The sequence below is a fragment of the Electrophorus electricus genome, chromosome 12 (genome assembly GCF_013358815.1).
Source record: "Electrophorus electricus isolate fEleEle1 chromosome 12, fEleEle1.pri, whole genome shotgun sequence".
NCBI lineage: Eukaryota > Metazoa > Chordata > Actinopteri > Gymnotiformes > Gymnotidae > Electrophorus > Electrophorus electricus.
The window spans coordinates 23,171,972-23,199,512 of record NC_049546.1 but is presented as its reverse complement, the minus strand read 5'-3'; the positions used below and the strand labels follow the sequence as shown (position 1 = coordinate 23,199,512).

Below are 27,541 nucleotides of genomic sequence, written 5' to 3'. Positions count from 1 at the left end.
ATTTGTAAAGCACATCTGCATTTATTTGCATGGCTTTTTTCATTCTGGTAATGTAAAATTAAATACGATATTATTTTCTGTGTTTTGCTTCATGGTGTTGCCTATATTGTGTACTTGGTTTCCAGGTCCTGTCCTGTTTGATTTATTGTGTGTGATGGATTGTACAGTTTTGCCAATTTTAATACAAAAAACATTTATTTATGCCTATTACAAATACACACGCAAAGACTGTTTCCATCCTGAGAGTTTTTAAAGTGAATGTGATCTGCCAGAACAGGTACAGTCACAAATGCTTGTCCATGCTCTACTTGAAAATGCCATTGTCAAGCTACATATTCATCACTATTTGTGTGTAATGCAGTTCAAACTCAAATGCTCGGTCCACAGTACATCTGTGATCCAAAGCAGAGGCCCTTTGCCCATATGTGGAAGGGCAGCAGCAGTGGCCTAACGTGAAGGTGCAGGTTAACCAGTTAGCCAGTTAGCACTTGTAGTGGAAATGCTGGTGCACTTTCCCCTCCATGTAAGCATGTGAGTATGTGTGTGTATGTGTGTGCATGTCTGTGTACACCTTGGAGTAAATATTTGAGGGACTTCCAAGACCAGCAGCACCCATAGCTAGGTACCTCTGGGTGGGGAACTCAGGATTACAGCTGCCAGGGGATCTTGGGTCTTTGTCAAAGGCAGGGTGGTCCCGCTGGGGCACAGGCCTACGTGGGAGGCCCTGCCGGAGTTGGCTGTGGCACAGCCAGAGTACTATGGTGCCCATCATGAGGAGAGCCACTGCTGGGATCCCAATAATCAGAGGCCAGGGGAGGCCTGAGTTCAAGTGGGGAGGAGACACTGGTTTCTCAGTCTGGGGATCTATACACACACACACACACACACACACACACACACACACACACACACACACACACACACACACACACACACACACACACATTTTTGAGTCAAATTTATGCTAAGCTATTCACCTTTAGAATCAAGCTTATAATGTGCTTTAAAAATATTTGGAAAAGCAGCAATCACTAGCAACACCCTTAAAACAAAACTGACAAAGGCACATAAAAAACACACACACACACCTGGAAGTACAGTGAGGTAGGCACTGCGGAAACTGTAACCCATGGTGTTTGCGCCGAGGCAGATGTACATTCCTGCATCCTCATCACGGGCCTTTATAATGGCCAGCTTGTTGAGGTAGGAGCCATCGGGCCTTGACCACACATCTCCTGTGGGCAGCACCATGAAATGCTGACCACCGACCTCCAGTGTGGAGTTGTAGTGACCCTCCATGCCTGGCTCCACCCGCTTCAGCCACTGGATGACAGGCTTTACGTCACTGTGGACCTTACACTGGAATGAGGCAGTGGCGCCAAACTCAACTGTGGTGTTGACTGGGTGAGTACCTGTCAGGACAGGCTTGGAGTTTGTGCGTTCTGAAAACAACCAGAACCAACATTCATGCTTTCTATAAAGAGGCTGCATATCTGAAATTTACTGCAAATGAAACTCAACACTCAGACAAAGAATACTGATCTAGGGTCGTCTTTTACCTTATATACAAATTATTATAGAAAGAAAAGGAGAATGGTGAGCCTCTTGATACTCTAACTTCAGAATGTCTAAGTATGGCCTAGAGTCAAGTCCCATATGTGAGTTAATTTACCAACACACTCACCGATAATGTCCAGCTTGTAGGTGGCATTGATGTGTCCAGCTGCATTCGACACACGGCAAGTGTATCGGCCGCTATCCTGTGGCTGTAGGTTTTTCAATGTGAGTGTCCAAAGTGGGCGACTGCCCCGCTCAGACAGGGACAGTTGCACCTGGTCCTTCCACCATGTGATGACTGGGGTGGGGAAGCCACTGGCCAAACACTTCAGCCGAACTGAGCTGCCCACCGGTTGCTCCAGAACGCGCCGTCTCATCTTCATTGGTTGGCTGAAACGGGGCTTCTCTGTGGATGCAATTCAGTCACATTCAGTACCATTTATCTCATATGAATTTTATTCAGTTCACTTCAGTTAATTTAGTCCATGTCAGTACACTGAAACAGCACAATATACAATGAAATGTAATTAGCTTTTCCCATAGTAGTGAAACATACTACTAATGCCAGCAGGAATGTATGTAAATGAGAAATGTTACACATACAGTATGTAGCAGTGAACATTCTACAGCTAATACACTTTGTAAGATGAAAATATTGATATAACAGCTGTAATCAGTAAAGAGGGAAGTCAGCATCCTCTAAAAGCAGGCAACAAGAAACAGAAAGCCATTCCTTTTGTGAAGCAGAATAAATGATTATGTAACATGTAAACATTAGTGCAGGCACCAAAAGCTGAGTTTCTGCACTTAAGATTCAAGCCCTTCATTGTTACTTCAGCTCTTATAATTTCAACTACCATGTTACTACACACACCTGTCTCATATGTATATTCACAGGTGAATTTAAGTGTTTGGAAAATGTTCTTTTTGCATGATTTTGAACATATGATGGATCTAAGATGCAAGTATTAAAGGCAGTACTTGCTCCAAATGCAATGTGTGTGTGAGGTATAAGTGAGAATGCCACAAACATTTGATGTTGTTTTGAAAAATAAGATTAAAATGAGTAACACCTTTTTGCACCTTATGACTAGGCCTTTAAAATGTGTGGTGCTTCAGTTTTGTCCTCATAAAAGTTAATTCTGAGATTGGGATTTCTTTGCTTAGGGCTTGTTCCACTTACATACATGGTTTGTCTGTCTTATTGGGCTTTATTTAGCTAAACACACTGGACATTGTTACATATTTCATTATGTAGTGAGTGAATTCAGCATAAGTTATTTCTGAAAATCTGAAAATTGGAGCTTCAAGACTTCCAAAAATTTAAGGTTTTGTAATGTTATTTTGATTTTGTATGGTTTGTTTTTCCTGTAAAATTCAGGGAGAAGGGAGAATACATTTTTAAACAAGGCAATGGAAAATTGAATGAGACTGATTGAAAACAGGTACTTTATTTTTGTAAATACTTTCATTTTAATAGTGGATTCTCTACCAATGTGAGGACAGAAGGTTTTTTCAGTGTTGTACTTCTGATTTTGAATAATGAATTAAAATCTTGGCAACTCTGACAGCTGGTTGGCGATATGTTGATGTGCTGAGTACTTAATAGGATGGATACATTCATGTTGAATGTCAGGATGGTTGTTTTGGTCCAGGTAATAAGAGTAGCTGGAGATTTTGAAATATTTTCAAGGTTTTTGGATCTGGTACAGAAAATGAAGGGCTATGAAGAAAGAGTAACCTGTATACAAGCTGATTTTATGCTCTTCAGGTGTCTGAGTATCTTTTGATATTTAGATTTTGGTGTATAGCAGCAGCCAGGAGTAGGGCAAGACTAGACATTCTTGCCTAGTACCTATGTGCAGTGCAGAATTTCTCTTTTTGAAAATTATTTAAGTTTCAAGGTTTTAAAAAAAATAAGCATACAAAAAACCTTTGAGTACTTAAAAATCATTAATTAACTATACTTTACTATTAATTACTGTGGCACATCATTCATTATAAGCAATTACAATGTTTTGAGTTTTTCTTATAAATGAATGTAATGTAATAACATCACCCATCACTCAAGTGAGCAAATGCATACAAATATGCAAACAAGAAATTGTAAAAGTAAATGAAACAGAAAGTAGATCAATGAAAATACATGAAATAAAAATGTGTGCATATATATCTATTCCATGAAAATAATCTATACAAACCAGAATATTAAGTCAAGGAATAATAATAATAATAACAATAATAATAATAATAATAATAATAATAACTATACAACAAACAAGGGTTTGCTAAATTATAATTTACCATCAGTCATTATTTTGGTTGCAAATGTAAAAGATAACCAAGGACCCCTTTTTTTGCTTCTGGTTTGCCTCTCAAATTATGTTATTTTCTCTAAGGATATGCATGCACCCATTTCTACAAAATGGGTGCGTAGAATGTCAGACCTCTATTTGAATAATATACAACATTTTTGAATAATATACAACAGTCACAGCTAGATTAATGAAGTCCCTAGCGCTCTTGCAGAGTTTTGTAATAGCACAATAACTGGAGTCAGTTTTTTGGTATTGTGAAGGAACTCATGATCTGTTCTATGCCTTCCACCAGTTCTGTAGCTTTGGGCTTGCCCACATAATGTCCACAACAGTGGCACAGGATGCCAAACCTTGTAGTGACAAAGTCTGAATCTAGTGTTTATGTATGTATTTTGAGATAAATCACAGGTTTAGTATTATAACTACAGTGTTCTAATAGTAAACAATACACTTCAGATATACACTTCAGATGTTTGGAAGAAGTGGGTTTAATTAATAAAGTCTCAAGGTGAGTAGGGATTAAGGTTTAAGGTTTTTAGGTTTTTCCAAAGTGCCATCTTGTTTTGTACCAATATAGTGTTGAAGATAGAGACACCTGAAAAATGTACAGTCAGAACTTCAATAGCTAAGTTCTTCAAATGAGATCAATCTGGATTCTTAATACAAATATCATATTTGGCTAAACCTTTTTCTGCACACAGAAACTCTCATATTTAATGACTACAAATGGCCACTAGATCTAGCATGATTTAGCATGTTAAGTACATTTTGGGCTTGCACGGCCAAAAAATAAAGCTGTGGGTCTGGAAAATTCAGATGACCCTCTGGTAGGCAGATGAAAAATACAAAAGTTCTTCTCTTGATATTTGGAATATTACCATTCCACAAAAATCTTCCAAAGGTCTGAGAGTTAGGGTGTGTTTGTGCACTGGGTTATGGTGTGTGTATATATATATGAAACGGTGCTCTGTGTTAGGGTGTGTGTATATGTGAGACGGTGCTCTGTGTTAGGGTGTGTGTACATGTGAGACAATGCTCAGTGTTAGGGTGTGTGTGTATATGTGAGACGATGCTATGCGTTAGGGTGTGTGTATATGTGAGATGGTGCTCTGTGTTAGGGTGTGTGTATATGTGAGACGGTGCTCTGTGTTAGGGTGTGTGTATATGTGAGACGGTGCTCTGTGTTAGGGTGTGTGTATATGTGAGATGGTGCTCTGTGTTAGGGTGTGTGTATATGTGAGACGGTGCTCTGTGTTAGGGGGTGTGTATATGTGAGACGGTGCTCTGTGTTAGGGTGTGTGTATATGTGAGATGGTGCTCTGTGTTAGGGTGTGTGTATATGTGAGACGGTGCTCTGTGTTAGGGTGTGTGTATATGTGAGACGGTGCTCTGTGTTAGGGTGTGTGTGTATATGTGAGACGGTACTGTGTTAGGGGGTGTGTATATGTGAGACGGTGCTCTGTGTTAGGGGGTGTGTATATGTGAGACGGTGCTCTGTGTTAGGGTGTGTGTATATGTGAGATGGTGCTCTGTGTTAGGGGGTGTGTATATGTGAGATGGTGCTCTGTGTTAGGGTGTGTATATATGTGAGACGGTAATGTGTTAGGGTGTGTGTATATGTGAGATGGTGCTCTGTGTTAGGGTGTGTGTATATGTGAGAAGGTGCTCTGTGTTAGGGGGTGTGTATATGTGAGATGGTGCTCTGTGTTAGTGGGTGTTTATATGTGAGACGGTGCTCTGTGTTAGGGGGTGTGTATATGTGAGACGGTAATGTGTTAGGGTGTGTGTATATGTGAGATGGTGCTCTGTGTTAGGGGGTGTGTATATGTGAGATGGTGCTCTGTGTTAGGGTGTGTGTATATGTGAGAAGGTGCTCTGTGTTAGAGTGTGTGTATATGTGAGACGTTGCTCTGTGTTAGGGTGTGTGTATATGTGAGAAGGTGCTCTGTGTTAGAGTGTGTGTATATGTGAGACGTTGCTCTGTGTTAGGGTATGTGTATATGTGAGACGGTAATGTGTTAGGGTGTGTGTATATGTGAGATGGTGCTCTGTGTTAGGGTGTGTGTATATATGAGACGGTGCTCTGTGTTATGGGGTGTGTATATGTGAGATGGTGCTCTGTGTTAGGGTGTGTGTATATATGAGACGGTGCTCTGTGTTATGGGGTGTGTATATGTGAGATGGTGCTCTGTGTTAGGGTGTGTGTATATATGAGACGGTGCTCTGTGTTAGGGTGTGTGTATATGTGAGATGGTGCTCTGGGTGTTTACCCCATGGAGGCCCGGTTGGATCCTGCCCAGTTGGTTGTTTGGCAGCTGGCGGGGGCTTGTTCTGAGCTATTTCTACAGCATCATCTGAAACACCAGAAAGCCTCGTCACTGAGCCTGTGTGTGGAATGCAATTTCAGCTCAGAAAGACTAGATTGTTGGGCGACTGCTGGATAAATCACAAGGCAGATGTTGTTCTTTCATCTACAGAGACTCTTTTAAATGGCCTTGAACAATGTAAATCATGCAGGAGGAGTGGGGCGGTGCAGACAGTCTTCTTTACAGCACAGACAAACTTCTTTACAGCGCAGATAGACTTCTTTACAGCGCAGATAGACTTCTTTACAGAGCAGATAGACTTCTTTACAGAGCTCCAGCAGCTCTTTCCAGTGTGCGAAAGGGTGAGACGCCACTAGGTGCTAGGTGGCCTGGGAGCTTGTCAATTAGGGTTAGAGGTTAGGGGTTAGGCTGAAGAGGCCTGGGAGCTTATAAACGTCTATATTTCTATAGGAATGATAACCAGTCTAAGCCACAGTGTTATTCTAATGCGAATGGTGAGCTAGACGAGAGCAAACACTGCCATATTGTTTTTGCTCCACAGTTTCCACGGTGAATAAGATACAAGGGCTGATCTAACTCTGAGCAGGAAACTAATTAGCTGCATTTAACCCAAATGGCACAGCATGACTTGATGCTTTGTCTGGGCTACTGGAATGCACAGAGCAGCACTAAAAAGTACATTACTGCCAGGACACAGTTTCTCTTTCGCCCTCTCATGTGCACACACTTGCTCATAGACACATATATACACAAACCTTCTCTCTCTCCCTCTCTCACACACACACACACACACACACACACACACACAAACACACACACAAGAAGAGTGTGTAGATTACACACTGGTCTGCAAAAAGTGCTATCTGTAGGGTGTGAGAGTGTGTGTGTGTGCAGCTAATTATAGTGCATTCAGCGCAACACTATCCCTGGAATATTTGGTAGCTATGGAAGAGCTATTCTGACTATTCTGGGGGTCTTCTGGATACAGAGCAAAAGGGACCCCACACCCCCCCAAGCCCTCACACTGCCACACCCTTCACACCCTTCACACCCTTCACGCCCCTCATGCCTTTTTCACGGGGATGGTGTTTAAAAAGCCCTTATATTATTTTTTCCTACTGGGATGAACTTGAAAGTTCTAAATTCAAAAAGCCTCATTCTCCATTCATAGCGGTGTGCAAATACACATGGCAAGGATTACATAACCCATGTGCCTGGGGGCAGGAGCCAAAAATCAACTCTGAACAAGGTACTAAATCAATCCTAATTTTTGTCTTGAAGGTGTGTAATGTTATGATGTTACATAATAACTCAAATAACAACACTCTGCATCACTATCACTCAAACCATGTACAATCAAATCATAATACGTTTTCAGGACAGCTGTGCACTATAATATTTTAAATGATAAATAAGGAACAGAAGGTGCAGCAGCAGCACAGCCAAACTAAACTGGTACCATATTTTTGACAGCAATATTAGAACATTAACATCATGCATTACAGTACTTCAAATATCCTGCCAAACCACCTGGAAAGGGATGAAGGTGAAACATGAAAAACATGAGTGTCCCTGCCAGGCACAATCAGCCACCTAGATCATTTTAAAAGTGAATGTTAAACTATCAGGTAATCTGGGACCGCATAATGACCCCAAAAAGCCCCTCTAATTCATCTTTCTCCATAATTTTCTGAATTTTTCTGAATTTCTGTTAGTGCCTCTTCAGTCCTCATGAGCATTTAAAGTAAACAAGGAAAATTAGAGAGAGGGAGCAGAAGAGAGAGGGAGAGAGGGAGCAGAAGAGAAAGGGAGAGAGGGAGGGACGGTAATTAGAAGCCTGCCCATGTGTGTTACAGAGCTGTCAGTGTAGCAGTAGCAGGCGTGGGGTGGTCCACCATGAAATAGAGCACTGCGTGTACAGGGACAGAATGTCCTCCAAGGACATGGCCCAGGCAATATCTCCCTAATTAGCGCCATCAAAGCCTCTTTAATGTGGCGCTCCCATGAAGGTGGTTAATTTGCATCCCCCCGCCTCTCCCAAGGAAAATTAAAACCTTTGTGCCCTCCCAGAACGAGAGACCATCATATTGCCAAGGCACAGAGTGAATCCTGCACGACCTCAGTACTCTGTACTTTATCTGCACCAGATAAACTATAAAATGGGTGAATATTCTCTCATGTATTCCATGTGTATTCACTGTACTCCCATACCGTCCTGTAAAATGTTAAGCAGTAGAATATGTAATGTTAAAATTTGTGTAGTACAGTAGTAGCAAATATGTTTGCTATAAAAATATTAATAAGGCTCTAAAATATGTTTACTGGAAGTTGATATAATGTGTTGGCAAACTGAGACAAGTTTATTTTTGAAGCAATTTTCATACAGAGGCAATTTAAAGTGCTTAACATAAAAGAGGTACTACATAAATAAATAAAACCATTAAATAAAATGAAAATATAAAATTAAAAGCAATTTAAACAAAAAAATAAAAAAGTAAACTAGTAATTTATATAGATGTTACAGTGCTAAGAGTCAAATTTGAACATTTAAATTGTTGAGATAAAAGAAAGACATAATAAATTAGGAATTAAAAGAAATATAAGTGCATTATAGTGCTGAAAATTAAAAGTGCTAAAAGTGCTGTGCTACAGGAGCTAAGGGAACAGTCTTCATCCAAAAACCTGGTCAAATAAGAAAGTACTGGGACTGTTTAATATCCTCTGTCAACTGGTTTCATGTACAAATAGCATAACAACTAAGCATTGCCTCTGTATGCTTAGTCTTGACCTTGAGCAGGACTAACCAAAGTGTTCCATAAAGATCAGTGACAATCATAGTGACATTTTTTTTGTTTTTCTTTTTCAGTATTTATTCGTCTGCAGCAATGTGAAGCAGTCCTCTGTGTCTCACTTCAGTGTGTGCTTGTGCTTCTTTGCGAATGTAAAAGCCTTCATCTTTGTAGCTTTGAGTTCAGCCTAATCTCATGTGAGGCCTGAATGGTTTCAATTGCTGCAAGCAGCCTTTTATCTTTACTTTTTTTCAGCATCTTTTTTTCTTTCTTCTGCTCCTCACAAGCATGAATTCATTTGTGCCCATATGCGAGTGGCCTTTGAACTCACCTCATCTGCGTTCTCTGCCTTGGGAAACAACAAAAACAAATATGCTCTAGAATTCTTTAGCTGCAGTGCTCAGTGTCACAATACCAGTCATCAGAATTACCAGTTACATTACCGTCACAATGCTAAAAGCATGATCAAAGAAGATATCTCTCTTAGTGTGTTTATTTGTATATAGCAGTTACAGTGACGAGTCAGACAATAAGTAAATACTAAATGTTGTTAGCAGCTAAACCACCTCTGTGTGGTACTGGTACCGTAAATGTACTGATTCACATGTCTGGCCCTTTAGATGAGGTATGAGCTAAAGAAGACCTGTCAAGGAAAATGTTCAAATCAGCCTGAAATGTAAATGCTGGCCTCCTACCTGCTGATTGATGTTAACCAGCCTCTGCTATTGCACTAGAGCTCAAATGCTTAGGTGGCAAAGGTTACGACCATACACATGTTTATTAATATTAATCCTGAAACTCTACTAGTCTAGCAGCTCTGGAGAAGAGATCTACGGTCTAAGCCCTTAACCCTCTGCGCTCCTGCCCTGTGTCAGACCCCTGTCCCCACTGCTCTGATACAATTATATGTTTAGGTGAGGGTGAGGGGTTAGGGATTAGGATTAGGGTGAGGGTTAGCGGTTAGGGTTAGGGTGAGGGTCAGGGGTTAGGGTTAGGGTTTGGGGTTAGGCTTTAGAGTTTAGGGGCTAGGGGTTAGGGTTAGGGGGATGAGGGGGATGTAGGCTAAACTGCAACACATGTAGCTCTCAGCCCACAAAGAACAAAAGGGTTAGGCTTTCTGGAAGCTCTTCAGCAAGGCCTGTAAGAGCTGCAGGTGGTGTCCCCAGTCTCTCCCACTACGTCTCCGTACAGTGGAGGCTCCCAATATAATAGTGAGCAGTGCAGACGCAGAGCTGCAGGGTCTAAAAATATAGCCCAGTGGCTATGTGGCTGCACAAAGTCTCAACATTGAACAAAAACCTAACTAAGGGCTTGTCAGTCTCAAAGTGTTCATGTTTTGTGTTAATGACCAGCTTTAAAGGGGCTGTTTAAAGGGACATTGGTCTTATACCAGACCTGCACCTTGAGGTGAGAGTTAACCCATGGTACAGGGTTAGGCTTAGGGTTAGGGTAATTAGCTCTATTATTAATATTGGATATTATCTTGTAGCACATATTAGGTGTTACCGAACAATAATAGTGTTCATAGCATGTATGAAGAGTATAGAATTGTTGGGTACGGGGACTCTGGACACTATAGGGGTACAGCATGAGAAGAGAAGAGGACAGCGTGGAGAGACAACGACCCAGGTGGTGTCGGTATTAGAGTCACCCCTGTGCTACATAGCAAGCTATAAATGGAAAGAGAGGGTTAACAGGTCATAAAAGCTAAGTGATTCCTCTTGAGCCTCCCTCAGTTACCCTATACATTCCCACACATACCCTATACATTCCCACACGTACCCTATACATTCCCACACATACCTTATACATTCCCACACATACCATATACATTCCTACACATACCCTATACATTCTCACACATACCCCATACATTCTCACAAATACCGTATACATTCTTACAAATACCATATATATTACCACACATACCCTATACGTTACCACACATACCCTATACGTTACCATACATACCCTATACATTACCACACATATCCTATACGTTATTTTCTAAGTAGCATCTTCAACTGCAATAACGTTAGATGTTATTTCCCCATATAAAATCAGCATCTGGAACTGAAATGACAATATGTGACATTATGTGACATTAGAGAGCAAGTTAATGGCTGCATTAAAAACCAAGTTGTACAGCTAATACTTACTTACATATAGCAACTATTTCCATATAATGTGAATAAGTGAGAATGTAATGTGGGGAAAACGTATTTATTTTCACATTTGCATGCCAAATGTAAATGTACAGTGGTTTTTGTAAGACAGGCTGAAAGGTGAAAGATGAAGTTAGGGTCATGACCTCACCCTTGATCAGTGCAAGAAATCACACCAAGCCAAGCTTGATAGGAGCAGAATATTATCTAAGCAGGTAGAATTACCCCTTTATGACAGATGCACATATTTGTTGCTGCTGCTAACCCTAACCAAACCACTCAACAGGAGATGAGCAAGCAAGAGCTCTGCCTGAACATGCAGAGGGTGGAGCTGCACCAATGACGAATGCTATCGAATGACACCAAATTCCTCTTGTCCTTATTTAATCACGTCTGCCCGGAGTTCCCCCCTGCAGTGTGTTTGGGGACATAGATGTGCATAAAGTCTCAGTTTCATAGGAGGGCTGCAAACAGTCTACCTGTTCAGTAATTCTGCAATTCATATCAGCTGAGATCAACTCTTAACAAGATGAGGCTCTACAGATTACAGAGAGGAGAAAAAACTGCTTTGGGTCATTATGATGAGCCTGAGCTCAGCCAGAATTCACACTACATACTGCACCTCTAATAGGCCTTTTGTTCTGAAGCTGCCTATTATCTGGGTTAATGACTTCAGTAAACCCAGGAAGTGTAATCCACAGAGTGCTGTGTGTCCTAACTCTGAGTTCTGCAGTCCTCTAAAGGAGGAACAGGAAAGCAGTGGGTTCCTTGCCTCTGTGTGCAGTAGGCCCAGAACAAGCAGGAGGGTGGAAGACATGTCAGGCCCAGTCAACTAAACAACTCCAGCAGTCAGTAGAGCAATCGGTGCTCATCAGCCCACCACTTTCTCAACTAGCCACAGGGAAAGAACCAGAGGGTGCTGTGTCTCCTCTGTCATTGTGTCCTTTCCCTGCAGAGACGGTTTTGGACAAAAAGCTCCCCTTACTGCACAGTCCCCAGACAACCATCTGGAGAAGCAAACATTCTTATCAGCATCATGTCCCCAACAACCACCCACCAAACTCTACAATCCCATATTCCAAAGAAAAATCCACACAACTCTCCTGATGCTTTACAATGAAAACTGCATTAATTTTGCAGTCTGTCAGGGTTGAAGAAAAACAATCCCCCATTGTTGGGATAAACCAAAGAAACAGCATATTAGATTACAGACTTCATACACGATGGCAGTCAACACAAAACAGAAGGTGCGAGGTAATGAAGTCCTCCTTTGTTCTCTGGCCTGGATAATGAAATTTGGCATTGCAACTGTAAACCACTTCAACAACTAGTTATGCAACCAATGTTGCATAAATGATTCCATACATGTTTAATATGCCATCTCCTGTCAGTCACAGCTGTTGCATCTAATAAAGCTTTTCCTACTCCAGAAGTGTCCAGAACACTTCCTGGGACACAATCAGCCTTGTGTGAAAGCAATGGAATGTGGTCCAGCCGAACAGGCACTGACGGCTCCTACACTGATTGGCTGCCAGCATTAGTTGCTAAAACAACATCTATCTCACACACACACACACACACACACACACACACACACACACACACACACACACACACACACACACACACATACACACACACACAGTCTCACTCTTTCTCTCACCCATATACATAATCTTTCAGACACATCCACACACTCTCTCTCTTACACATGCAAACCCATACACTCACTCCCACCCCCACACGCTCTCACATACCCACACACACACTCTCTCTCTCATAACCCCACACACACACTCTCACATACCCACATTCACATACTCCCACACACCCACATCTACCCCCACACACTCTCACATACATCCACATCTACATACACACACACTCCCACACACCTACATCCACACACACTCTCTCTCTCTCACACATCCACACCCTCATACATCCACATCCACACACACAATCTCTCACACACCCACATCCACACACTCTCTCTCACACACCTACACCCTCATATACATCCACATCCACAGACAATCTCTCACACACCCACATCCACACACACACACTCTCTCTCTCACATACCCACACACTCCCACACCCACACACTCTCATACATCCACATCCACACCCACACACACCCACATCCACACACACACTCTCTCTCTCTCTCTCTCTCTCACGTACCCACACACTCTCATCCACATCCACACACACACACTCTCTCACACCCACATCCACACACACACTCTCTCTCTCTCACATACCCACACACTCCCACACACACACACTCTCTCCTGCACCCAGCCACACAGCTAGCCTCACCTATGACAATAAGGGTGAAGTTGAGGGACACACTGCCAAAACCATTAGCTGCATGGCAAGCGTAAATGCCGGAATCTTCCACCTCCACTTCCATGATCCTCAAGCTGTGCCTCCGGACATGGAAACGGCCCCAGCCTGCGTGCACGGTCCGGCCATCCTTCACCCAGACTACCAGTGGTGCAGGCTCTCCCTCTACAGGGCAGGGCAGGCGCACTGTATGGCCCAGCCGAACTGTCTGTCTCTCTGCCACCATGCGACTCACCCATGGAGGATCTAGAGCCAAAAGAAAAAGTCACAGCTGTCATACAATGAGCACAACTTTCCTAACCCAGTTCAACACCCTAATCCATCCACACAAACTAACAATGTCTAACAGTGCAGCAAACTAACCTAACCCTACCCTAACCCCCTAACCCTACCCTACCCCCTAACCCTACCCTAACCCCCTAACCCTACCCTAACCCCCTAACCCAGTTCAACACCCTAACCCATTCACACAAGCTAACAATGTAACAATGACTAACAGTGCAGCAAACTGCCACCAAATAGCAGAACTTCACTGCTCATAACTGATGGGTGCACAGTTTAATTCATTAGCACCAGCAACAGCATTTTACAGTGTGCTCTTCCATTATAAGATATTTCATCCAGAAAGGCTAATGTGTTGATCAGTGACGCCAGCTAGCCATGAAAACCAGCAGAGGGAATATGGCCAGGCTGACTGCCAGCTCCCATGTCTTGTTAGCAATGTTTGCATTTCTGGCTGAATCAGCCCTTTATCCATAAATGAGCATTAAGCTAAATGCTCCATGAATAGTTTAAGTGTCAGGGTCTGCCTGCACAGGGCATGTCTGAATGAGGGCGGGAATACGTCCGCAGACAGAGTCCCCATGCCCATTTACTGAATAACCCTATTGTATACTCATTCCCTAAAAGTGGGGTTAAAAATACATTTCATATCATGGTATCAGCAAAGAGGATTTTTATTTATTCTAGGTCATTTATTTAGAGTGTGGCAAAAACAGTCAGAGAGGTTACAGACATTGGTGAAAGAAATATATGGAGCCCAAAACACTGAATGAACGACCTCGAGTCTGTCAAGGCTCCACACACCCTTTTTGTGAACTGTTCCCTGAAGTGACTATTACAATAGACTACACTTCCTCAATGCTGTCGATGCAGCCTTAACCATAAAATAAGACTTAAATGGGAAAATTTATCTTAATAAATTCTTAATAAATCTTAATAAATTAATAAATCTTAATATCTTTCTCCAACCCTAACCTTTCACCAACCTTAACCTTTCACCAAGCCGAAGATGTCAGAAAGCTTTTTTAGGAACAAAGGCTCCTTGGTCCGTGTGTGTGTGTGAGTGTGAGTGTGTGTGTGTGTGTGTGTGTGTGTGTGTGTGTGTGTGTGTGTGCGCGCATGCCCCAAGTTGTTTTTTTATTATTATTATTGTTGTTGTTGTTGTTGTTGTTGTTGTTACTACTACTAATACTACTACTATACTACATTGTTCCAAACTCCCACTTAAATATCTCTGTTGGAGTGAAGTGTTTTCACCTGGAGCTTCTGGTTGTCATCCAGGAAAATGCCATGAGGGCCATGAGAGGGAAAAAATGGCTGTTTAGGTGCTGGAATTAAATTTCAGCGGATTCCAGAATGTTTCACTAAGACGTCCTCACTGAAAATATTGCTCAATGCTCCAAGAATGCATTAAAAATTCCTCATTGAAAAACAGAGCACAAAAATATTAATTGAAGTTTAATAAATATAAATTACTAAAAAGAAAAGATGTTTAATCTTACCTCTATTACAATAATGCACATTTTCATTATGATCACATTACCATACGAAGAATTTAGAAAAAAGTTGTCAAAACCCCAAAAACTAAAAAACAACACCTGACATGTAGATTTAGAGGTAAGAAACTGTACTATTCTGATTCTCTGTAAGCCTTCGGTATGCAGCCACACTCATGGTAGAAGGCTTATGTCAGATCTCTGGGTATCAGAACCCATAATACAGTGGCAATCAGTGGAACTTTTCTGGTTTAGGTCTGTGCTGGTTTAGTTTGTTGCTAGGCTTTACAATTATGTCCTGGGTTAGTTCAATGGCCTGTCTTAGAATTGTATAAATAGAATAGATAAAAAGGAGTCACACAGAATACTGGCTTACCATCAGTTTAATTTGAAGCTCTGTCTAAGGCGTAGGCTGGGCATAGACTTCCTGAACATTTCATGAGTGTTTTGTGTGTGTGCATGTGTTTGTGCGTGTGAGTGCGTGTGTGTGTGTGTTTGTGCGTGTGTGTGCGTGTGCGTGTGTGTGTGTGTGTGTGTGTGTGCGTGTGTGTGTGTGTGTGTGTGTGTGCACGTGTGTGTGCATGTAAAGAGAGGCTTCCATATGGGTATGGGCATATGGTCTAAAAGAGACTTTAAAGCTGCCAAGCATGCGTGTCTCCTCTCACACCAGCCGCCCCCGGCCTGCCTTGTTTCAGACATCTTGATTTGAGTTTCTGGGGAGGATTTATAGACAGGAGGCCTCTGAGCATTCAGTGCTCAAAGAGCTTTGAAGCACAGGAAGCCTCAGAAAGCCGGTGTCATGGGCCGAGCTTCAAACAGGTCTGACAGCACACGGCTTCACTAAACAATAATGATGGAGGAAGTGGCATGGCCATCAAACACATACCGAGAGAGAGAGAGAGAGAGAGAGAGAGGGAGGAAGAGGGTGTGTGCCAGAGAGAGAGGGAGAGAGAGCCCAGGAGAATGCTTTATAGTGGATGGTTATCACTGGATGCCTATAGCAAAGAGCCCAAAACAAACAGTCCAAAAAATTGGGGGGGTGAAAGTTCTGGCAGGAGGCACATGAATGACCAGCAGTGTAGAAGTAGAAGTGTAGACTGTAGAAAAGTGTAGACTGGAGAAAAGTGTAGACTGGAGATGTGTAGACTGGAGAAAAGTGTAGACTGGAGACGTGTAGACTGGAGAAGTGTGTACTGGAGAAGTGTGTACTGGAGAAGTGTAGACTGGAGAAAAGTGTGTACTGGAGAAGTGTAGACTGGAGAAAAGTGTAGACTGGAGACGTGTAGACTGGAGAAGTGTGTACTGGAGAAGTGTGTACTGGAGAAGTGTAGACTGGAGACGTGTAGACTGGAGAAGTGTGTACTGGAGAAGTGTGTACTGGAGAAGTAAGAGACAGCACCACGCTTTGCGTAAATGTGTTCTATGATTGAACAGGAATTTAAATGCTATGATCTGTGGTTTTACAGAAACAAGGTGTTGACTCTGACACCAGGTGCAATATAAAGCTGTAAAATCAGGTTAGAGATACATTGATACCCAAAAACATTTATAAACAAATAAAAAATGCAATAAGGAAAAAGCAAACACAATCTGAAATCTCCATAGAGTAGCAGGTGATGAGCCAAGAAAATTGCATTAAACCAGGGTTAAGGTCAGGATTAAGTTTAGGGTTATGGTCAGGGTTAAGGTCAGAATTAAATTTGGGGTTAAAGTCAGGATTAAGTTTAGGGTTATGGTCAGGGTTAAGGTCAGGATTAAGTTTAGGGTTATGGTCAGGGTTAAGGTCAGGATTAAATTCAGGGTTAAAGTCAGGATTAAGTTTAGGGTTATGGTCAGGGTTAAGGTCAGGATTAAGTTTAGGGTTATGGTCAGGGTTAAAGTCAGGATTAAGTTTAGGGTTAAGGTCAGGGTTAAGGTCAGGATTATGTTTAGGGTTATGGTCAGGGTTAAGGTCAGGATTAAGTTTAGGGCAGAAGTACAAAATACATAAGGTCTAGGTATCAGCATTGATCCCTGTATTCTAGTTCAGTATTCTAGTTCATTATACAGTATTCTAGTTCATTGGTATGTTGGACTCTAACCTACTGTGCTGTACTAGGATATTCTATGAATAAATGACAAAGCACTTTTGTAAGTCACTCTATTTAAGAGTGTCTGCTAAATGTCATAAATGTAAATGTAAATGTTGTGAGGGTTAAGCTTAGGGTTAAGGTCAGGGTTGAGGTTAGGGTTAAGGTTACTCCTAACTCTACAGGCATACAAAATAAAAAATATTGTAAAGAACACGTACTATAAGATGAACAGTATTAAAAAAGACAACTAAGCTAATAGTACATATAAGTAAAATAACTGTCAGTAGAAACTAGGCTTGTAAATTAAGTACAAAATTAAACATATTATTATAATCTCCAGAATTACAGCATTAAATTATTTTATCATCATGTTGCAAATTCAGTCATGGCCAGGGTCAGGGTCAGGGTTAGGTTAGGGTCAGGGTTTCAGACATGTGACCCTTTTCTTGCAGCTGCTGTGTAAGTGATGTGTTGTCTGTCACTGAGAATGCAATGGAGAATTAAAATCTTAATTCTAGGGAACAATAAACTATGTTAAAGAAAAAAAAAACTTCTTGATTCGTGTATAGGCCCCTAGTATTAACAGTCTTTTATAATGTTTTAAAATGACATTTTGTATAAAAATGTATATTTGTAGTTGGTTGTATAGTTTTGTGTAACCAAACATTAAATACACCCATATTATTATATAACTAACCACAGATTAGTCATCTTGTATTAAGGGAATGGTTAAAGATAAGACATTTAAAAATGATGTGGTCATGGTATTTGACAGATCACAACAGAATTCAACTTTTTTCTATATTGTCACTAATTTAAATTACTACAATATTTTAGAATATTGTTTATTGGCCTAAAGCTAGTAGAAACAATAAAAGTCAGTCTACAGGCAGTGGTAGCTCAGAGGTTAAGGTATGCAACTAATAATCAAAAGGTTTCCTATTCAAGCCCCACCACCACCATACTGCCACTGTTAGGCCCCTGAGCAAGGCCCTTAACCTTCAAGTTGTTTTTCATCATAACTATGAGGGTTTTTTTGGATAATAGTCGTTACATTTCACACATCTTCCACAGAATGTCTTGTCTATACACATGTTCTGTTCCACTGCTGTTTCCTACCAGGTCTTCTAAAGAGGGCAAAGGTCACCAAGTCATCTAGAGCTTAAACTCATGCCATCATGAGGGCTGATATAATAGCCTAACCCTTATCCTCCTGCACCCCTGACTCCCAGTGCAGCAATCCACAGTAGGGTCATGTTTGTTTTTCAGTGACATGACAGTTAGAATAAACACTACTTGTGGTGTGGAATGTGGCTTCTTTATCTAGGAGATGATAATACAAAAGACTGAAGCCTTGATAATACTAAACACTAAACCCTATGGTTGTTTTTGTTGCAGTGATGTTTATGAAACACACTTAGAAGACAATCGTAAATAGGTACCCCTCATACTCCCCTCAATAGCTCCAAAAAACAAACAAACAGCATTTTAACGTAATTTCCCCTCCCTTCGTCCAGGTGGGTCAGTGAATGTTTGCCCGCATTCTCCACAAACATTCACTGACCCACCTGGACGAAGGGAGGGAAAATTATGTTAAAATGCTGTTTGTTGACTACAGTTCAGCATTTAACACCATCATCCCCTCCGTACTCACTACTAACTTGGAGGATCTAGGACTGCATACATCCCTGTGCGACTGGATCTCCTACTTCCTAACAGACAGACCACAATCAGTACGGGTGGGCAACTGTGTCTCATCCACCCTCACCCTCAGCACTGGAGCTCCTCAGGGTTGTCTCCTAAGCCCCCTGCTCTACTCACTGTACACCTACGACTGCACAGCCAATTCCAGCTCCACCATCATTGTCAAGTTTGCTGACGACACCATTGTCATGGGCCTGATCTCGGATAATGATGAGAGGGCCTACCTGGAGGAGATTAAACACCTGGGAAACTGGTGCCAGGAAAATAATCTTCTCCTAAACGTCAGTAAGAAAAAGGAGCTGATCGTGGATTGCAGCAAGAAGCAGGAGCAGCACTACCAACCTGTGAGGATCAGTGGAACCACGGTGGAGAGAGCAGATAGTTTCAGGTACCTTGGTGTTCATATCTCGCAGGACCTATCCTGGTCCCTCCATACCAACTCCCTGGCAAAGAAGGCTCGTCAGTGTCTTTACAACCTCAGACGCCTAAGGGACTTCAGACTGCCCTCCAAGGTACTGTGGAACTTCTACACCTGCACTATCGAGAGCATCCTCACGGGGAACATCACAGTCTGGTTTGGGAATAGCACCAAGCAGGACAGACAAGCACTCCAAAGGGTAGTGCGTTCAGCAGAGCGCATCACTCACACGGAACTTCCTGACCTGCAGACCATCTACTACAAGCGGTGCCAGACCAAGGCCAGGAGGATTGTGAAGGACCCCACCCATCCCAACAATAGGCTCTTCTCTCTGTTGAGGTCAGGGAAGCGCTTTCGCTCCCTGAAGACCAAGACAGAGAGACTGAAGAGGAGCTTCTTCCCACAGGCCATTCGGGCCCTGAATCAGGGAAACTGATAAACTGTGGGGACCACCACCACCACCACCATGTAACATAACTATATATATATAGATATTCTATTCCACCATGTAACATAAAAACTGTAAAAACTGTAAATGCCATTTTACAAATAGATCTGTACATTCTGTACATTGTGTACATATACATACACAACCATATACATTGTACATTGTGCATATAAACATAATATACATATATTGTACATACATTGATAATATATTTTTGTACATATATAGAATATATATTTCTCTATGCACCCCTGTTTTCTTTTTTCTCAGTTTGGACAGAGCACTCTCAACCATTTCACTGTGAGTTGTACTGTGTATGACTGTGTATGTGACAAATAAACCAAACTTGAAACTTGAAACAAAAAAGATCCTGGTACATCTGATTTTTCCAACCTCTTTGATGCTTCTAATGAACTTAATCTGGTTAGCTGTTGGAGCCAAATTGACTAGATTAGCCTGACTAGCTTTAATACATCTTCAGATCACCTGCTGATTACCCCCAGTCCCATTACCCCATACATTATTACCCTGATACCCCATTACCCCAACACCCTATTATCCCACACATTGTTACTTTGACACTCTATTACCCCCATGTCCCCCTACCCCAACATAAGGTAGCTATGTTTACATTTACAGCATTTGGCAGCTATTCTTAGAGAGAGCAGCTTACATATTTATCAATAAAACAGTATGTATGCTCCCTGGGAAATGAACCAGAGATCTTGGATTTAAGCACCTTGCTTGATCAGGTGAGCAACAGGAACCAAAGGAAGAGTTAACAACTGTCCCTTGGATCATGGACATCATCACAGGGGTGCACAACCAGCAAGGCCTGTATCCCCAGCAGGGCTGCTTGTTATGTTATGACCAAACAGTGCTACCCAAAAATGGCATTTGTTTCTGGGACAGTGCAGGGGTGTACACCTCTGCTCTTATGTTTTCAGTACTTGCCTGAAGCTCTTATCCAGAGTGATGTACATATTCATCAGTAATACATTATCTGTGTTTGCAGCTACAACATTGGCATTGTTAACACCTTACTGTACTTGCTCTATCAGGCTTGTTACAGGAGCACTGCTCTGAAACCTGCTAGTCATCTATTCACCTGCCCATGTGTCCATGTGCCCGTGCACATTTGTTGAACATTCCTGCTAAAACTTGGCAACACAAAGCTCAACAGAAGATCTTGCTGCAGAAAATCACTGTGTATCAGTCTAAAGTAAAATAGTCAAACCCAAGTCTGTAAATATCTCCTTTTAACCTTGTCTGGGTAGAATCACAGAGACTCAGGATGCCATGGACTGGGTGTTCAACATTTCAGGCCCACAGCCTCCAGTCAACCAGTGTAGGATCACACCATATATGTTCATCCTGCAAACCACAAGTGGCTGAATCACAGGGAAAGGTCTAACCTGGCCTCACAAAGCACCTCAGCATATCAGGGATTTATGCCAACACTGGCTAACTTGCACTCCACAGCATGAGCACCTGCTATTTAAGATCAAACTTTAGGTCCACAGCTTAGCTGGCAGGCACCACATGCAAGTTCTCTAATGCTGCTTATGCTCCCTTTCTTCTTCACTGTTTTCACCTCCCCTCATGGTCTTTCACTCTTAATGCCTCTCTATCATCGTCCTGGTGTCTCACTCCCTCTCTCTTACTCTCTCTCTTCCTCTTTCATTCTTCTGCCCTACTGCTCTCCCTTTGTGAGTAGAGTTAGAGGGTTAGGGTAAGGGTTAGGGTTAGAGGGTTAGGGTTAGGGTTACAGGGTTAGAGGGTTAGAGGGTTAGAGGGTTAGAGTAAGGGTTAGGATTAGAGGGTTAGGGTTAGAGGGTTAGGGTAAGGGTTAGGGTTAGAGGGTTAGGGTAAGGCTTAGGGTTAGAGGGTTAGGGTAAGGGTTCGGGTTAGGGTTAGGGTTAGGGTTAGAGGGTTAGGGTTAGAGGGTTAGAGGGTTAGGGTTAGAGGGTTAGGGTAAGGGTTAGGGTTAGGGTTAGAGGGTTAGAGGGTTAGGGTAAGGGTTAGGGTTAGAGGGTTAGGGTTAGAGGGTTAGGGTTAGGGTTAGAGGGTTAGGGTAAGGGTTAGGGTTAGAGGGTTAGGCTAAGGGTTAGGGTTAGAGGGTTAGGGTTAGAGGGTTAGGGTAAGGGTTAGGGTTAGGGTTAGAGGGTTAGAGGGTTAGGGTAAGGGTTAGGGTTAGAGGGTTAGATTTAGGGGCTCTGAGTCGGCAGTGTGCCTTAAAGTGGTGTGTGTTCAGTTCCAGTGTGCTTGGACAGCTTTAATCTTCCCACCTATAAAAAGGAGACAAAGGGAGCAGTTCCATAGTTCCTGGGAGAAGGACCCACACCCAGCAGGGTGCTCATGGAGGGCCAGGCCCAACCTGCTCCCACAGGCTTAGCCACCCGAACCAGTAAAAAAAACTGTGGCAGAAAAACAGAAGGAGAGTAGCAGTGATGCACACTGATCACACCTGCGCAAACGTTCCACCCAGCCAGTCATGCAAGTAATGCCCACACACACACAAAGGACGACACACATCTGCACTTGTGGAGCATTTAATATAATTTTTAAAAAAAGGAGGAAAAAGTTCAAAGGCTCATTGCACTCTGGGTTAACCCATACCCTAATCATAACCCTAACACTCAGGGTTAACCCTAACCATAACACACGGGGTTAACCCTAACCCTAACCCTAACACTCAGGGTTAACCCTAACCCTAACTCTCTGGGTTAAACCTAGCCCTAATCCTAACCCTAACACTCAGGGTTAAGCCTAACCCTAACACACGGGGTTAACCCTAACCCTAACACTCAGGGTTAACCCTAACCCTAACTCTGTTGGGTTTAATGCCTCCTCCATAAATTCCAACACTTCTTAAACAGCAGTACAAGAGTCTGACCACACAAGAGCAAAGGCAACATTGTTTATGTCCAGTGTCTTCTTCAGCTGAGACACTGTGGTCAGGGCCTCAGTGAAATGAGTAGGTTTCAGGCAGATCAGAAGTGCCCTTCAAAATAATGTAAAAGGGGCTCCTGATTCAAAACTATAGGGGATTGTTACGTCTGCCAAACTGAACTCATGAAGATTTTAATGAGTTTGATCATAACATGTTCTATGCAGGCACACACACATGCACACACACAAACACACTGCCATCATGAATATAATGTTCAGATGTAATAACTGCTCTATTTCCATTTAAATGTGTTGGTTAACCAGCTCAGCATTTATAATGCCAATGAACACACACACAGTCAGTAAGATCTGCCAAATAATCCTTCCCTATACTACAAATGAAAGAGGAGGAAAAACACAGCATAGGTATACTTTTTCAGAGCACTGAACATATGCCAAGAGTGTTATAAGTCTGCTAATAGTCATGTTGCCTCAAGTAACATTTTAATTGGAGGTTAGGGTTAGGGGTTAGGGTTAGCCTACAGCACATAGCCTAAAGTATGCAGCATAAACAGATGCACACATCTGGGACCGAATTTAACAAGCTGACATCACAGAATGGTGTTCCTAATGAAAGTAGCAGTCATCTGGGAACCTCACATGGAACTTAATATCCATAGCTTTCAGCTACAACAATGAAAAAGGAAACATCAGGTTAACTATACAATGACAAAAAAAAACACTCAGATACAGACACACAGATAGACAAAAAGAGCTACTAACAGACTGACAGACAAGCATATAGAGACAGGAGAGGCTTATGTTATACTTCCTGCCACTTCTGGGCAGCTAAACTAGCTTGGTTACCATAAGGCTACATTAGGGACAGTGCCTTGAAGCTACTAACATTTCACACTGATTAATAACTAACTAACTAAATAAGTACTCCTTTTAATTTGAATTGTGGCTTTTGGACAGACTGTGAAGACTCATTAGAAGACTTTGACAAGCAGTAATCACATACAGCAGTAAAAGCTTCTGTAACCTACTCCTCTCCAGAACAGCCTGTGGTCCGTGTGGAGTTTCTGCACTACAGCAGCAGGTCACACATCCTACCCAGCACCACTGGACTGGTGATTTTATCAGGTCTTTGATTAGCACAAACACCTACAAAGCCCCATTATCTAACTTATGGACCAGAGGCTGGCACCTGCACATGCTAAACAGGGAGTCTGTTTCCTGCACACCAGGTCTGCATGTGCTCAGCCACACCCCCTGCATGTGCTTGGCCACACCCTCTTGCATGTGCTTGCCCACAACCTCCTTCCTCCCTACATAAAGATAAAGCCAGATAATTTTTTTTTCTATGATAACCTAAATTATGTAAATGTACTGACATTAGCCTGCTTAACTATCTGTCAAGTAGTCTCGTAAAATCCACAGTCCCACACAAAAATGCCTCTAGTAATGCAGTTTATAGCTTTAAAGGAGTGTTGTTCAACTGAAAGAATTTGGAACTGAAGAGTCTGGAGTCTGGGAACATGCTGCACTGTGACCATGAACACATCACACTGGGAACATGAACACATCAGACTGGGAACATGTCGAATTAGGAACATGAAAACATCGCACTGGGAACATGAATACATCAGACTGGGAACATGAACACATCACACTGGGAACACTTCACGCTGGGAACATGAACACGATGCACTGGGAACACGTCACATTGGGAAAACGTCGCACTGGGAACACGAACATGCTGCACTGGGAACATGTCGAACTGGGAACATGGTGTTTTTTGTTTTGTGTTTTGCTCCACACGGGACTCTCTGTCTTGTTGTATGCAAAACCAGAAATGTTCATAAGCTAGAGTATAGCCCATTTAACTCTGACACTGGGCGAACACTCTCAGTATGAATCCTGCTGACAGATCTGAGCATGCTTGATAGACCCTGTAGTCACCGCGTGCAGCTGAACTCAGTGCTGTATGTCATCTTTTGTTTAACATGTTAATTTCTTAATCAGAGCTTTGGCAATACAAATGTGAATATTTGTAATGCCAATAAAGCACCAGAGAATTGAACTGAATTGAGATGCTTGGCAGTCGGACTGAGTCAGAATGAACAAGAGCAGATAAACACAGCAGGATTCCTAATGTGTCTAATTATAATGTGTCTAATTATAATGGGGTAACTTGCTAAACTACATACACATACTAAACTACAGACACTAAAATACACACACGCTAAACTACACAGATACACACACACACACACACACACACACACACACACACACACACACTACTCTCAAGATCTTTGTGTCAAAGTGTCATTGGAGGGACATGCAGCTACCACTAACTTTCTTGCCTCCAAGCTCTATTTCCCTAAAACAAAAAAGCCACATAATAACCATAGTAACCCCGAGGGAGCACATGCCATGTAGGTCTTCCCTGGCCTGCATACTTATACACAGATTTTCCAGACATAACTAAACATGAGACTAAATATGTAGCTCACCTAGAGGTAGGCAAGTTATTCCAATGTTGACAGTTCAACATTCTGTGCCAAATTCACTATGCACTCTCTGAAAGTTCATACTGACCTTTGCTCATTTTTCTTAGTATTTTCCAGTATCCCCCCCACCCAAGCATGGGTTAGGGTTAGGGTTAGTGTATGGGTTAGTGTAGGTTAGTGTTAGTGGATGGGTTAGGGTATGGGTTAGGGTTAGTGTATGTTAGTGTTAGTTGATGGGTTAGGGTTAGTGTATGTGTCAGTGTTAGTGGATGGGTTAGGATTAGTGTTAGTGGATGGGTCAGTGTTAGTGGATTGGTTAGGGTTAGTGTAGGTGTATGGGTTAGGGTTGGGTTAGTGGATGGGTCAGTGTTAGTGGATGAGTCAGTGTTAGTGGATAGGTCAGTGTTAGTGGATGAGTCAGTGTTAGTGGATGAGTCAGTGTTAGTGGATGGGTTAGGATTAGTGTTAGTGGATGGGTCAGTGTTAGTGGATGGGTCAGTGTTAGTGGATGGGTCAGTGTTAGTGGATGAGTCAGTGTTAGTGTATGGGTTAGGATTAGTGTTAGTGGATGGGTCAGTGTTAGTGGATTGGTTAGGGTTAGTGTAGGTGTATGGGTTAGGGTTGGGTTAGTGGATGGGTCAGTGTTAGTGGATGAGTCAGTGTTAGTGGATAGGTCAGTGTTAGTGTATGGGTTAGGGTTGCTTCCCCTTTCCACCAACATGTGGAAGTGAGAGTCAGTAGGCGAGAATTATTCTCAGGTGAGAGTTGTGTGTGTGTGTGTGTGTGTGTGTGTGTGTGTGTGTGTGTGTGTGTGTGTGTGTGTGAAAGAGAGAGAGAGAGAGAGAGAGAGAGAGAGAGAGAGACAGAATTTGGCCAGCAAGTGTCATCAGAACTATTCTGGTTTTATCTAAACCTCTTTTCATCTAAGCAGGGGTCACAAACTTCTGCCCCTTAATAAATGCTGCCAATGTTACAGGGACAGGGAAGAAGTGTTTCGTAAATGTCCTGAGAAACTTTACCCACATTAAACGTCTAATGGAGGAATGAACCATCTACTTGATGGTACAATAGTTCAAACACACACACACACAAACACACAGACACACACACACACACACACACACACACACACACACACACACACACACACACACACACACACACACACAAAATTACATCTCTCTGGGTGCAATGCGAGGTGATTAAGGAATAATAGTATTACAATAGCAATCTTGTGCCTAACTTCAACTGTAGCTATGTCTAAAGACAAATTATTATTTTTTATCTATTTTGCAAATTTAACTAATGTGAGTTATAACTGCACTAAAATCCATTAAATCTTCAGAACAAATGTATATAAACTTTAGATTTTGTTAATGCATTCCATACTACCTATAAATTGAATTTGAGCCTAGCAACAACTCCGTGTTGGTCATTAGAGCTCCTACAAACAAACCTGTAGTGTCCGACATCCTTTCATGCAAGTGGAGAGTTCAATTACAGCAATTAATCATTTACAGCAATTCATCTGCAATTAATCATATGGACATGTGGACTAATGATCACATTAATTACCTCCAGCTTCACATGCTGTTGCCATGATCAATATCCCAGCAAGAAAAATAAGGTTTTCTCCGTCCGGAAACATTCTAATGTAGGCTGTCACTGAGAGAGAAATAAGGTAACAAGGACAGCAAGTTAGCCACCGTTTGTGCGAGGCACCACGAACGCGCAACTAGAAGAAAAACTGGACGGAGAGACTAGAAAAATAACCGACTGATCAGCAAAACGCAAATTTACGCGACGGGGTACGACAGCTAACGTCTTGTTCGACGCAGACTAGTTTTTACAGGGAAAAAAAATGCAGAAGAACTATACGAACGAGAAGGTCCAGGATTAGCCGAGTTAGGTTTCGCTTGGCTCTTCTTCCTTGACATAGTCCGTCAGCATCCCTGGCCATGGAAAAGCCAACTCAGCTGAACAGCCGAGAAACTCAATCCCGGAGCATCCGTGCGCTTCGCAACAGAATCAGAACAGAATCTCCAGCGCCATCTGGCGAGCAAGAAATATAACTCTAACTCTAATCTGTTGCGTTTCTGTTCGGAGACTGAATGTAACTTTCTTTTCGTAAAAATCGGTCTTTACGATGTTGATTAATTAGACGACTTAACACTAATCATTAATACTAGTAACTAAGTAACT

At 42.2% G+C, this 27,541-nt stretch overlaps 1 protein-coding gene across 1 annotated transcript; it reads right to left on the bottom strand.

The window, feature by feature from the left end:
• fgfrl1b (fibroblast growth factor receptor like 1b) lies at positions 1 to 27,246 on the bottom strand. Its single transcript, XM_035532331.1, has 7 exons — positions 27,222 to 27,246; positions 26,915 to 27,004; positions 13,482 to 13,754; positions 6,146 to 6,229; positions 1,685 to 1,963; positions 1,089 to 1,442; positions 1 to 864 (listed from the first exon to the last, which is right to left on the bottom strand). Exons 2-7 carry the CDS (start codon positions 26,985 to 26,987, stop codon positions 482 to 484), a joined length of 1,446 nt encoding a protein of 481 aa, XP_035388224.1. The 5' UTR covers positions 26,988 to 27,004; positions 27,222 to 27,246; the 3' UTR covers positions 1 to 481.
• Positions 27,247 to 27,541: the final 295 nt, after the last annotated feature.

Bases quoted from the DNA above. Each gene is read 5' to 3' on its own strand.
- fgfrl1b (XM_035532331.1), bottom strand. From the start codon at position 26,987: ATGTTTCCGGACGGAGAAAACCTTATTTTTCTTGCTGGGATATTGATC. The intron at 1,443-1,684 runs GTGAGTGTGTTG...GGTTGTTTTCAG, and splicing joins CTACAAGCTGGACATTATCG to AACGCACAAACTCCAAGCCT. The intron at 865-1,088 runs GTGTGTGTGTGT...GTGTGTGTATAG, and splicing joins CTACCTCACTGTACTTCCAG to ATCCCCAGACTGAGAAACCA.